Genomic DNA, 15,686 nt, shown 5'->3' with positions numbered 1-15,686 from the left:
ATCACTAAGAATAGTCAATATTATATAGAAAATTGAAATTAAAGAATGACTGGAGAAATAAAAAAACAAACCATTAAGCTTGAGAAATGTTAAAAAGCAAAGACAGACGGTCGACAAACCCACACGTTACAGACTCTAAACAGATACAACCTTGCTAAAATATTATTCCAGATACCGAAAGCAAGTGTCCTACGCTGAAACCAAAAGCTAAATAAAAGGAAATGAGTACTTGAGGACGCCTTCTAAGTAACTTCACGGTCAACGCTATCATTACTCATTGTACACGATTTCTCGAGCTTCTTCCTAATTCCGGTGACCAAAACGAGACACGTGTCCTCGTAAACAGAAACTTGACTTCATCCTGTCGCCTGATGAAATGTCAACGAACCTGAACCACGTATTATCACCTTGACTCACGAGGTTCATAACGACGCGACGCGACGCGTCGACCGTCTAATCGTTTATTCCTCGCGGCGTGTTTCCCTGACCTACATGCTTCTTTTTCTCTGCCTACACATCGCGTACACGGTTCTAGTCGCGCCGCTCGAGAACGGGATTCCTCGCGGTAAAAGCTGGATCAGCGCGAGTTTAACGAGAGTAGCGAAATCTCGTGAGTCACCGTTGTGCCGACGTTGCTCGGAATGATAGAGAACAGTGGCAACGAAACAGGTGATGTCATTTGGTCAGTTGGTAGGGGAACTAGATTCAGAGTTCTCCTCGCGGTTAGTTTTGTTTGGAAAGCAGAGTTTAGAGTTACGTTAAATTTAGCTGGATTCTGGCTGAATATAATTAGTTTTAGATGGAATTTAATGGTAATGGGATTTTGTCGACGTCATATGGATTTTGATTAAATTCGAATCGAAGAGAATTCTAGTTTAATTTAGCTGGCATTAATCGGACGCCAATTAGAATTGCGAGGTTTAACGGAATTGACGTTTAATCCACGTTCAGTGGATTTTTATTAAGTTTGGTTGAATTTAAGAACATTCTAATTGGATTGAGAGTTCTCGCGATTAGATTGACGATGAGAGCTGGGTTTAGAGTTACGTTAAATTCAGCTGGATGGACTTAATTGGTTGCAACGAAATTGGAGTAGATTTGAATTACGTTTAATTAACATTAGGTGGATTTTTATTCAACTTAATCGAATTTATGAAGATTGTAATTGGACTGAGAGTTCGCGCGGTTGGTTTTGGTTGTCAGAAAGCTGCGCTTAGGGTTACATTAAATTTGGCTACATCCTGAGTGGATATAATTAGTTTTAGGCAAAGTTTGAGTAGGTTTAACGGAATTGGGTTTGATTAACGGTAGATCGATGTTGATTAAGTGTAACTGAATTTTAAAAAATTCTAATTGAGTTCAGTTGGCATTAGTATTAGTTAGTAGTGACAGTAACTAGGTTTAGGGGACTTTAGCTGAATTCTCAATGAATTTAGTTCAATTTAAGTGCATTCTATCTGACTTTAATCGGATTTAGATAGAGTGTGATTAGATTTGACTTGGATTTGGTTAATGTCGCGTAAGTTCAGATTGAATTTGGTTAAGTTGCGTTTGATTAAATTTCACTGAAGTTTAATTACGTTTAATTGACACTGCCTGAATTCAGATTGGGTTTAGTTAAGTTGGGTTTAATTAGGTTTTACTGAAATCTAATCGGATTTAATTGAACTGGATTTAATTAACTCTTATTGAACCATAATTGACTTTAGTTGAATTTGATTCGAGTTTTGAATTCAGTATAGTTAATTTCACACGCACTCTGATTAAATATAGCTAACATTAGCTAAGTCATAATTAAAATTCACTGATATTAATTACATCTAAATTTCCTGAATCTAAATATTCCAATTTGATATTTAAATCGGGTTTAGTGAACTTTAATTAAAATCTTCCCTTGTTCTCCGTTTCTTTGCTCGTAAAAATATTCATTAATTTATTTAACAATAAGTGAGGTTTGAATTCTTTTAGCGTTGATTTTTTTAGAAAAAATATATAAACATTTGTTGCTGTACTAAGAATGCTTGTTCAAGATTTTATAAATTGGAACATATTCAACGATTTCATCAGAAATTTTAAAAGCTGCCAGTCGATGGAGATGACAATAGTCAATGGCTCGTTTCAAAAAGTTGGAGTTTTTGAGTATTCTTCAAGTACGATTTGAAAATTCGAATTTTTATGACAAAGATCGCTGTATGATTCTATGAATGATTTTAATTCTACGATGAATTTTGCGTACGATTAATTAATAATTGTACTAACCAGTTGCAAATTCGTGGCGATGAATACAGTATAGACGCAGCAAGTTCCCAATTGATATACCATAAGGAATGCGTTTATCGTGTGACTGCAAAACAAAGGATTTATCTGCCTTGAAATTTCCGCAAGGTTCTCATTGTATACGCGATAATCTCGATCGCATGCTTACGCGCACGCAAACGCAGCTCTTTAGTTATTTTTGTTATCTACACTGTGATCCTGACACACTTAATACAATTTTGATATTTGATATTTAATAGTGAAATAATTTTCAGTATAACAATACCGTGTTTTCATAACATATTATAACGTATTATTATAATAATTATAATGGTAGTTGTTATAACGTATTATATAAAAATAATTATTTAAATATGAATAAATATTCAGTCATTCGCATAATAAAATAAAATATAACGTAAGGCAAATTGAAAATCCTACATATATATCTATACTAAAATATTTTTAATCTTTTATTTACAGAATTTCATTACATAGATCTGTTCAGTTATTAAAAGTTCGCTAGTAACTCTAAGAATCGTATCACAAATTTCCACTTATTTAGCTTTATTAATTACTAAGATGCTTTAACTATTAACGTAAATCTGAATTTGCCATATTAAAAACTTATTCGTATATTTATTCGATCATCAAATGACTATTTTAAATAAATGAAAATTATTTTATACAATCGTTAATTAGAGATACGCTTTCTGTGAAAAGTCAAGCTTTAACTTTAGCGTCTTTAGTATCATTCGACTTACTAAAATTTTCTTAATATAGTTAACAAATTAAATATAATATTTAATATCATACGTTAATACGTTTTATAACATGATCTCTATGTATTGACGAATGATTTCTAAAGTAACGTTTAGAATCTCTCGAAAATTAAATTCTAAGCTATTTATGAAGTAAAAAGTAAATATTTGATTAAAAATGAAAATTCTGTGTGTAAATACTCACGTGGAAGCCTTAGCAAACCGCCTGAACGGAGCAGGACCTTCCAACAACGCAGCTTCCGCTGTAGCAGGGTAACTTAACGAAGCTACCCTCTTCCTCTTGCAAAGCTCGTACTCACAAGTGACAAGAATCCGCATACAATAAGTACAGAATAGACCTATGATTATTGTTGCCACTATACCAATACCGAATCCAGAATGGTAGAAAGCCTTTGGCATAGCAAGGATTCCCGTACCCAAGCTGCCTTTCAGCAGATGTAGCAACGTCTCCCAGCTCCTAAAATATTCAATATTTTCTTCAGTTTATTTTCACGAAAATTAATAGGAAAGGAGAAATTCTTATTTTTTCATGAATGGTTTTCAAGGGAAATAATAAGGTAATTTTAAAGAGAGAAAGAAATCTCTAATAAAAAAGAAAGGATAAAAGATTCTGAAAGAAAAGGATTTTAGATAGAAAATGAAAACTTTGTACTGTCTCGTTAATAGGGTGAATGCAGATATCAAGAAAAATGTATACTTTATTAATTGATAATCCCTAAAACGAAGAAGATGGGTAAAATTAAATTTCAATTCCTCGACGCAGTGCTGGAAATTATCCATAGAAATAATTGACATATTTTAGTAGTATTTAAAAATGTACCGTCTTAATTACGTTAAAGCCGAATAGAATCAGATTAGATTAGATATAACTATAACTTTCCAGGAACTTAGATTCCAAGACAAAACGTCATCGACCTTTTTCCACGCGTGTCAGCGTTTCCAAGTTATTTCTCCGAGGGCAATCTTATTCTTCCGTTTCGTGACTAATCGCCGCAATAAATTACCGCGTAATTTGTATCCAGAGAAACGCGGTCAGAATAAACGAAACGTCGTCGTTTCGAATGCGCACCGCGTTCGACATTATGCAAATGCAGGCGATTGCGTTAATCTACCGAACGATATCGACTTACATTTTTCCTCTCCTCTATTTCCTCTTTCTTCGTTTAGAACCGATCTATCCGTCCTGATCAAGTTCGATTTGCGTGAATTTATTGGAAAGAAGAAGTACAAGAGTAAACCCAGTTTTATGAACTTTGTATGTGTTAAAACAAGCGCAAAAGAGACGAAGAAAGCGCGAGTTTGGAAAAATGTTATAAAGCCGATACCATTTCCGGGAATCTGCGAAGTTGAAATTAAATAAAATAATAATATTAGAAAGGAAGAAGAAAGAAATATACAAGGTGTCGATAAAATCAATAAAATCGACAATAAAATCAGTTCATATAAACATATTGCCTATTCGACTTTGTTTTCGAGTTATAACGAGTTTCCTCTCGAACGAACTGCATTTGCATATCTTCACGAGATGTGTTCAAAGTGACCTCTTTGCATCCCAGCACAAGATTAGTAGAGACGTTTCTTTATCATCTTATTCTCTCCTTTTTTTCTTCTTATTGCTGGAATTTTCTGGAAATCTTGTTTATGGATAGGAAGGTAAAATTAATCTGACTACTGTCGTCTTTCAATGGAATTACTGCAATATAAAATTCGCTATAATTCGCGAGGTTAAATAGGGCATATGTTTATATGAACCATTTTTATTGTTTTCGCGTGCAGAATCCATCGGTTCCCCGACATGCTGCAGCACACCCTGTATAGAAGGAACAGAAGAAGAAAATGAGATAGAACGTAAACGAATAAAGTGTATGGGTAAATAAATGGATAAAAAGAAGGGAAATTAACAGATACTTACGTAGTTGGATGGGTAACATTTCTGTGAACGTAAGGATCGTAGTCCTCTTCGTACTCCTGCACGCTTTTCTTCTTCTCCTCGAGCTCCATAACATAGATGTTGGACTTGTGGTCGTAACTGGAATCAACGAGGCTAATTGAATCAAATTGAATTGACTTCGCAAAGTATGAATTTACATGAAAATTTTGCAGTCTATTTGTCATTAATATTTCCTTCTAGCGTACAATATTTTCTACGATCAACAGTTCTTTTTAATATTTAACGTTCTTTAGAATCGGTATTTTAATCACTGATACGTTTTGCAATTAGAAGACCAACATTTTTTTTATTATTTTATCTGTCTATTTAAATTTGAAAGTAAATTTGTTATTTAATAATAATATCGTGAACATACCCATTTTGGTTGTTCTTGGATGACCATCCTTTAGTGTCCAAAGCATCCTAAAACACAAAGAAATTATTCATTAAGTATGGATTCTATGACGAATTATTATGATTAATATTCATGAGAATAATGTTAACGTAGAAAATTAAAAAATGTCTTTCCATCAGATCCTGTAATTTCGCCTTCGTAATATCAAGCCTTTGTAATCATATAAAAGTACATACATACATAGCTGCTATTAAATACGTATAATTTAACATAATTAACTATATGAATGCTACAATAAGCCACTGTTCTCGCGTACAGTGTGGCGCACATACTGGAACGATTACTGCGTAAATAATAATTTTAATTTGGTGTGATTAGCTTTTTTTTCAAGGAGGATAAAGAACATACGAAGATCAAATCAAATAAAAAATTTATTTTTTAAAATATAGTCTTTTTAAATATTCTTCAAAAAAAATATTAAGATACAATATATAAAAAACATGAATAAGTAGTGAGATATTTTAATTAAAAAAGCGAGATGTTTCATATAAAAATCGCACAAATTATTGATTTTACCTGACACAGAATATCTCGAAGAATCTATACACAAGAAAGCAAGTATGTTTTAAAAAAACAATCCCGATCTTCGTATATCCTCTACGCATCCTCCTATAAAAAAGTTAATCGCGATAAACTATGTTCCTCTGGAAATCATTTAACTTTTCTGTTCTGCAATATTTTTCGTTAACATCGTTATTTGCACAGTAATCGAAGCGATTCCAGTTACACGCCACACCCTGTAGAAATAACACCTCTAAGATTACCAACAAATTATCTGACCGTGCAACTGGCCGCAACGAAACAAATCTGCTGTCAACGGGGATTACATCTCGTCGATAAGAATCAAGAAACGTCGTTTTCCGGTGTTTACAATCCGAACACGGATTTACGCGGATTTTTACGAGAATCTTCGTCGTTTCGTAATTCACGGCCCATCACGATGAATAACGATTGCACGAAACGATAAACGTGACTTTCATACATTACAAATCGATCAACCTCAATATTCTTCGATAATAAGCACATCAAACGTGCATAATTTTGCGTTTAGTCTGCCTTCGTGGAACGCGCGGTGAGTCCTACGATGATATCTCTTTTTTTTTTTTTTTTTGCTCTCGTGAAAATAATATCTTGCACGTTTACGAGGAATAAACTTGATTTTATCGGAATTGCGAGTGACATAATACGTTGACATTTGCAATTGTTCGAGCGAATTAAAAGATCGATGCAGACGTTGTTTGATTATTGGAAGGACAATTTTTATAATATTCCTGGTACAATGCAAAAATATTCTGTTGATCGAGTTTTAAAATTCCAATTAGATACATTGTTGTAACTTTGTTATTTTTTAGTTGTATTATACAATTTTCCAAGGACGCTCTTACGCTTTCAAATTATATCTTCGGAGGAAAATTTTTCTGTCTGAAGAATCTGTCTTCTTTTTTCGCCTGAATTCGAATGTTACGGAAACAGAATAATGAAAAAGAGAATAATAAAGTTCATTGTTGAAACGATTAATTATTGCGCGAGTGAGAAGTAAAATTCTTGTCGCCAAAGTTGTTATTCGAAAGAAATATTATATCGATATGTTAATTTAATTCACTGCGGTAGTTACTTGGAAAAGTCAACAAAGTCATTTTCGAGGCAATTTGTGCCGATGTTCCAGACTGTCGAAAAACATTCGATATTCTGAAACAAATACTCCAGAAACTATTCCATTGTCTGATACATCTCAGATAGAAAACACAATAAGAGAAATGAAAGAATGTAGAAAATCAGGTGAAAATAAACGAAAAATATGATTGCAAAAGATCCACAAACTTTCCATTATCTAAGCCCTAAACAATACTCCATACGTATATTGGAAGAAAACACGACACATTGAAATCTGTATGTTTCTCACAACACTGAACCATAATCGACGTCTAACAGTATTATGTCACTGCTTCCTTTTTATTCCTAATCGACATATTAGTCAAGAAATAGATTGGTTAAAAAAAAAAAGAAGAGAAAAAGACAGCAATGCAGAAAATTGACAATTTATTATAGTAAGTTTGAAATTTAAAGAAATTTAAGAAATCAAAATTATTGACAAATTTTGAAAGCATTAAAAAGATTATTTCATAGTAGAATATCGTTTCATTAAAAATTAGTAAGAAAAAGGAATTATTGAAAAGTTTCAATAAATTTAAGAAACCGCGATATCAGGAAATTTCGAAGTTATTTAAAAAAAAAGAATCACGTATTATATTATTGACAGAATATTTTACATTTTTATCATTTCATAATAATAATAATAGAACACTATAACAATAAACGATGTAATAATAACGTATTGATTCATATTTCTCAAGTTATTAAGAAATTATAATAAACGAAAAATTTCGACAAGAGCTTTCGACAGATATCTTCGACTCGGACCTAATCGTACTATGCAAATTATTGCTGTTCAAGGTTACTCATTGTACGTCTCGAATAATGTCTCAACCAAGTGATGGTCGACTTCAAGAATGATCTATTATGAAAGAAGGTTATATAGATAGAGCTAAACGGCGTTACTGACATCGACCAAGATCATCTACCATCTTTGATGAATCACAGAAAATAGTTCTTTATAGTTGATCAGGATTCTTGATTATGCTTCTTGATAGTATGACGACATACGCTAACATGCAAAACATTTCAATCATACAGTGTTGACTATACAGGAGAAAAGAAAGTTTAAAATTCATATTATAATAAATACACTATAGTAATACTAACTTCAATGCACTGAACATTTCTTATTGTATGAATAACACTCGTCTATATTATATGCATACGTAATTCAATTGTTCGCGTCGATTATATCTCTTTTTTTTTCAACTACAGTGTATTTTATCTTATTATTGTCATTGTTATTGTTTAGACATTTTATCGTACTCCACTGTATATAACATTCATAATAATTTTATTTGCTATAAAAAATTGAAAAAAAAACGAAAATCCAAAGATTTATTTCTGCAAACATATAGAAATTGAAAATATACAAAATATGTACTATATAAAATATTTTGTCATTATCAGAGAATCAATTTTATTTTATAACTTCAAATAAAGCAGATGGATTATTGCAGCTTGTAATATTGTTACTTGAATTAACAAATATTGTTAGTATCCAATTTCGCAAATAGAAGAGGAATAATAAAAAAAATTGTAAAAGTAGGAAATGAAAAGGTAAGTCTCTAAAGAAAGGCAAATATCAAACATCAAACGAGAAGTTTCAAAGAAATGAGCAAAACCTCTTAATGTTTGCAAGACTAGAGAAACGATAAAGAAGATTAACAAAGTAGAAAATGGAGAAGCGAATCTAAGGAAAAATTAATATCAAAGGACACAAAGAAAAAAAATTGGAAAAGGAACGTAAAAACTAATAAATATTTAAAAATATTAAAAAATATAAAGAAGATCAGGCAAACAAGAAGTTGAAACAAAGTAAAATTAATTCCAAGTAGTGTCATTGCATTGTTTAAAACTTTTCCACCATGCTGTACATTTGCAAATGCATAATCGCGTTGTGTAACATAAGCACGATGGAAATGACCAAAAGGGTACCGCGAACTCGTACCAATAAATATTTCCGAGTTTCGCAGATGGCCACATTTCGCGGTCTCCCTAGTGGAAATTTCCGTTTACATCGATTGCTCGATGGTCCCTGATCCTAAACGATTATGACATGACTGCCCGTTATCGCTTATCCGGCAAAAAAAAACAGCAAGATATTCCTGCAAACAAACACCTTGCACTATCAATAACAGATTTTTCTTAATTTTACCTTGTCTCAAGTTGTTGTTTGTTTTGTTTCCCCTGTATTTTTTTAATATTTTAGTTTATAGATTTCTTGTTAAAAATTTTCCTTTTTTATATTTTCTTGTATGCTTTGATATTTAATATTTCTTTTTTACATAGTATACATGCTTATTTGCAATCTTGTTAATTACTTGTTTGATATTTGAATTTCTCGTTAATTTGTTCAGAATTTTCTTATTTTTATATCTCTTTATATTGATAGTTTGATATTTGCTTTCCTCTGAACTTACCCTTTTTATTTCCTAATTTTTTCATTTTCTTGATCTTCCTTTTTCCTTTCTTCTTTGACATATCGTTTACCTTTCATTTTATTATTCATTACCTTTCAATTCTCCGATATTTGACATTGCCGATACTACGCAATCTTAGGAAATTTTTAAGAAAGGAGTGTAATTTAATTGATAATAATCGGCTTGTTAGATAAATATTTTTCCTACTTCTTTACGTCACAGTTTCGATTAACGAATAGACAGTGAGACGCTGTAAGTATAGGATTATGGTCTTAAGATAAAAAGAGATTCCTCGATAATAGATTACCTACTTGTTGTTCATTGTGCAATCGAAATCTTTGCATGAATTCTGCTGAAGTGGAAACTACATGTAATCTTAATTACTGATAACATCCATAACATTCGAAATGGCAAGTTAACTCGATATCGGTATTATCAATATTTTGAAATTCATAATTTGTTGACGAATTCATCAATTAATATAAAATAAATTAAAATTAATACAAGAATTAATGTAAAAATTAATGTAAATATAATTTAACGCTGAATTCAATTAAATTACATATGTAAAAAACGTATTACTGTGTATTCAAAAATTGAAGAGAATGTTGAAATATGTTAAATAAGCTTTACTAGTTTCAATTATAATTATTTAATATAGATATTTCCAACTGACTCAGTCGAAGTGGCTATTTAACTATAATTGCTCATTATGTATATATATTTGATAAACAATTACTCTGCATGACAAAACGTCATTGTATCAGACTAACACGGTATCGATCAAACAAGACAAGATTTATGCTTTTCTTCCAATTTTGATGCATTATTATCATATATTATTATCTTATATTATATTCTTTTATTTTTATTTAACATAATTCCGACATACGATATTTGCAGATTATCTGATATTATATGTAATATTCTGTTGAAATATTTATGCGTTTTAAAAATCAAAATATTCTTCGCAAAATATTCCAAAGTAGTACTTTGCAATAAGAAACACTTGAAGAGATTCAACGATAAGAATGTAATTATGAAAAAAGTTTTATTACACTGAAGAATCACGGGATTCTTCTTTAAAAAAAAAAAAAAAAAAAGATATATTTTATAGATTAGACTAAGGGCTTAGGTCGTATTAACGATACGAAAAATCAAATTTTTCCTACGTAGATAGATATTCCTTGAACGTCAGATAGGAGATATTGTCGCATCACTGAAGTCACAAAAGATAGCTATACGTGTCTGACCAAGAACGTCCCTATTCACTGATTTGCTGACAAAGCAAGCTCGTTCTTAGCTTCTGATATATACTGTTGATCATAAATATCTGTCTGTTGTATTTAGCGAAGAATTCTAACAAATTTTACTTTATTTGCTTGATGTTAGAAGTCATATATAATACGATGGGAATAATAGATTTATAATAAAGTAAGTAAAAAAATAAAAGCAATGGGAAAAATGTTACTTATATCAAATTTCAGTAACTGTCCTAATACTTATGGTCGACAGTGTCATCTTTCTAGTATATATGATGCGTTCCTCTAAATTTTGCATTAATTTAAGGATGATTCGAAGAGAGACAAAAATCCGAACAAATATTCTGTTCTTCATAAAACGCTGATGAAAAATGATTTCGAAAGACGTAATAATGCAAATAAATATTCTATTTTTATATTAAGCGTAATTTCAAAGGATATAAATGTAATATAAAAATGAAAAATATATTAATATAAAAATTAGCGTATGTTCCTTCATATGAGATATAATCTGAAGAAATAAAAATTTGAATAAATATTCTATTCTTCGTACGACGTGTAATTTCAAGAAATACAATAACACAACTAATATCTTATTTATATTTACTTTGTCGAGGAAAAATAATGAACGACTCTGTCCCTCTGATTTTAATAAATTCGTCGCTAAATAGATTAATATCGTTTGATATTCTGATAGAAGGAACGTTCCCGAAACGATAACGTTTCAAGAAATATCACAAACCAGCTGAAATGTTCAAAGATATTAATTATTAAAAGATAATCGTTTACAATCAAATTAAAATTAATTACACACGTCATAAATACGTAGGATCGAATAAAGATACGCGAGATACTCGTATATTTACGACCAATCAAATTATACAGCTTTCTCAGAGTTGCTGCACGTCATATCGACTTTTCTCATGGTCGCTTCTACGAAAACCAGAAGCTGAATTTGATTAACGATCCGATCGTTCATCGACGTCGATACGAATGACGATACTGGCATCGCGGAAGAATTCGAGACGGATATTGTTCAAGGCACCGTTAAACTGACATAAGAATAAATCGATGGTGTTGTAAGAGGAAGCAGATAATACAGATATATCATTAAATAATCGTATGAAAAATGAATGGAACAAGTATTGATATAGTTGATCGGTGCTTTACCCGATACATAATGTAACTAGCGTTGCGCTTCGTCAATTAACGATTTCCAATGACATTTCAACGTCATTGAGAGCTGTTAACTACGAACGTGGCACGAATTAAGTTACCATTGTTCACATATTGACAATAAATAGATTGAGTATTAATTGTTACCATTCATTTTATTACCATTCGTTGACCTACTTTTAATAGGAACAATGGAAATGTTTCACCTCTTGTGTATGGAATTTTCTTGTTTGTTTTCTCAGCACAAATGTTTATTTCTCACTATTTTTATCGATTAACATTGGCACCTGAGCGATCAAGAGTTCGCAATATTTTTACCAAGATTATTCAAATTTAACTACGGTAGTTCGTTCTTTGGGAATCCCAATGATATTTTCGTACATATGTTGATTTACTGATTGAACCAAAAGAAAGAGATAGACCCCTACATATGTGACTACATTAAAGGAAATAAAGTTAAAGAGAAGCCTGTAGTTCGAGATATAAATAAATAGAGATAAAACTGTAATATGATTAAAATATCGAAATAAACAAAGGAAATATCAATATTGAAATACTTGAAAAATTCCACAGAAAATTTTCTAATCGTCAAATTGTTTGACGATCTGAATTTATATAAAAAAAATAACATCCATTTGTCAGATGACGATCAAGAAAACGGTGAATCTTCCCATGAAACACGAATAACCTACGTGAGTCTGTTTAAAATTAATCGCAGCTGTCGAAGTGATATACGTCCGAATCATTGAAATTACATGCTAATTACAAGAATATTTAATAAAGCAAAAAAAAGAAGAGGGAAAGAAGGAGGAAGTATCGAGGAAATCTTAGAAATCTTTTGATGACACAAACGACACGTGAATAATCCAGAGAACGTAAATTGCTCAACAACGATTTATGCTGTCGAATCAGAGAATTAGGATGTTATTACTTCAATAAACATACTGCTCGACTAAACTCTTAAAACAATTTGTCTTTAAAATCTGTAAATAAAAGGATTGTAACTTCAAAATTGCTCGAAGGTGTTCTTTTTTCTTTTTTTTTTTTTTTTTTTTTTTTTTTGTGATGTACTTACATAGAAGTACATCATACACGTTCTTGTGTTTGTACCAGTATAACATGCTGATGTAGAAGATGCCGATAAGATATTATTATTTGATTAATAGTTAATCGGTATTATCCTGATAAGGAAAGATACTGGTTACTTAAACAAAGAATTTTAACATATTTGTTTGAGATACTCTTATTTTTAATTGAATTTTATGTCTTTCTTATAGTTTTGCTGATAGCATCTCATTAGCTAGTTTTTCATAAAAATAAAGTGATATTTGCCACTTGAAATATCACTATTATTATGTACGACGTATTATAATCTTATGATATTACATACATATTTTTGATGACAATAACGTTTACTTTCATTGAAATAAAATTGTAATCACACACATATATGTATATATATATATATATACATATTTTAATTCTGATTAATTATAACATACTTATTAAAGTTTAATAGCTTTAATGTAAATAAACATAACTAAACATTCAGCAATAGTTTCACTGTCCCACATCACCAAATTATCATATCCATAAAATGAAACATTCGAGAACTAATACGTGGAACATGTTTTTCTACGGATTTAGTTCCTCCTAATTGCACGATAAAGATCGTTTACAAGATAATGTACGTTCCAACCGGTAATTAAAAAGAGTTTAATCAAAGTAAGCGAATGAAACTGGATCGATGAAGCCACGTTATCGTCATATTCGACCGGAATTAAGAATTTCATTAAACTTGGATCGATCTTTCTTTTCATTTGACAGCCGGCAATTAACACGAGTTAGTGAATAAATGAATCGCTTAAGCCTTTGATACCTGCTTTTTTCGTTTAAAGTCATCGAAAGCTGCATCGCCATTATCATTCTGTTGAAACAAGTCTCAAGTTGAAATAAGCTTGCTCGTCTCGTTGCTTTAAGCAGCCATTGTTAACTGGATTACGCTCAATTTCATCATTTGTAATTTATTTCCTAACAGGAGCAAAGTCTAATTGGATGAAAAATCGAATTTACAGCACGACGTTCCTTCTCACTGTTTCACGCTTCATATCGCGCAGAATTATCATTGTAGCTTCCGATAAATTACAATTTATGAAAAATCCCAAGGTGTACAAATTTACAATTTACAATTTACAAAATACGCGTGATACGAAAAAAAATACATAAAATATGCAGAGTAAAATGCACGTTACAATATTCAGTAGATGAAACAAGTTTCCTATTTCGATTCTATTTCTTTATTTCTGTTCATAAATATATCAATTGTACAGAAATACGAAGTTTAATAATAGTACTCATATGTTATATAATATAATATTATAGCGATATCATAATTAATAGACCGAGGATATTTATACAACTTCATATTTCCATTAGAGCTGTGCGCCTTTCTACAAGTCCAACTAAGGAAATGCAACTTGAATAGATATTTGTTCTTTCAGCTAGATATTTATTATAGCGAGCGTTTTATTTTGGATATTTTACATTTTTTTTTTTTTTTTTTTTATAACGTTTCATGTATTTTGTATGATGATCAACATCATAAATGCTCCATTTCTTCAGATAAAACGTTGCTCATACAAACATGAATTTCCACATTGTTTCTTTATAAAACTATCTGGAAAATATGTTCCTACTCTTGACGACTGATAAAAAAAAATTAGTTTTTCTCGAAATGTAAAAAGCTCGATAATAAAGCAATTAAGAACTACGGAAACAACGTTAAACATTTTGTTCGTATGATATAAAGTTATCTCGATGATATCTAATTTATTGGTATCGAAATCACAGTGTAGTAAATTTTAGAGATTAAACGTGAAACAATTTGATAAAATAATTAATTCTTGGATAAGAAAGAACTGGACTAGGAGATGTGATGGATGGATCGATCGAAAATCTGGTTATTAAAGATTAGGAAATTAATATCTGTAATGATTACAATTGTATAATTCCTGCATGACTCTGAGAAATATCAAGGAATAAAGTACAAACTATTAATTATTCAAAAATATAAGCTAATACGAGATTCTCGGCTGCTATATTCAGGCTGCTTTTTAATTAATTATCGTGTTTCAATGGAAACGATCATTCCTAATTTGAGATGATTCGAATTATGCAATTAATTAAGATAATTTTGAAATAAACATTAACACACAAATATTGATCGTTCATTTCTGTATTTAATATTAATAAACATTTGTCGTGTATGTGGAATATTACGTACGTAATTTGTAATTCAATTATCGTAAATAATGTCGTTTTATTTGTCTCTCATTACACGAATGTGTCAAAAGCCATTCTACTTGTAAATTTCTTAATTTTATTCTTCATTCTCAAAGAACAAACGAATTACTACTATAGATTTCATTTATTTATCACACAGAGGGAGAATAAATAATGAGAAATTTCTGAATAAATTTTAAAGAATAATAATGTGAAAAAATATCTAACGAAAAGAAAAGAAAATATAAATGTTTGTTTCGTTCAGGCGTCAACAGAAATTCTAAGATAAAAGTTCTAATAAAATAATACAACGGTGTGATGATATACATCTATAGGACGTTTAAATATCAGAATCGATGATCAATCTGATTCATGAGTTCGGTAAAAAATTCCATAGAAAATAGAGTCCCTCGTCTTTCGAATTAAATCACGATCGGGAGATATTCGCAGATTATCGACCTATCTCCAAGTAATCCATCTTGTGCCAAAGACAGGCATCGCATC

General features: G+C 30.8%; 1 protein-coding gene across 1 annotated transcript in view; it reads right to left on the bottom strand.

Moving 5' to 3' along the window:
• LOC117206997 (proton-coupled amino acid transporter-like protein CG1139) overlaps positions 1-15,686 on the bottom strand; it is a 40,757-nt gene that overhangs the window by 16,714 nt on the left and 8,357 nt on the right. Inside the window, exons 2-5 of the mRNA XM_033446779.1 lie at positions 5,345-5,391; positions 4,951-5,067; positions 3,223-3,495; positions 2,260-2,344 (exon numbers count right to left, since the gene is read on the bottom strand). Coding sequence (XP_033302670.1) covers positions 2,260-2,344; positions 3,223-3,495; positions 4,951-5,067; positions 5,345-5,391 — 522 coding nt within the window. The remainder of the gene's footprint in view (positions 1-2,259; positions 2,345-3,222; positions 3,496-4,950; positions 5,068-5,344; positions 5,392-15,686) is intronic.

This window comes from Bombus bifarius, unplaced genomic scaffold (genome assembly GCF_011952205.1).
Source record: "Bombus bifarius isolate JDL3187 unplaced genomic scaffold, Bbif_JDL3187 scf7180000008014, whole genome shotgun sequence".
Lineage (NCBI taxonomy): Eukaryota > Metazoa > Arthropoda > Insecta > Hymenoptera > Apidae > Bombus > Bombus bifarius.
The sequence above is the reverse complement of the archived record's forward strand: the minus strand, read 5'-3'. Positions and strand labels throughout refer to the sequence as shown.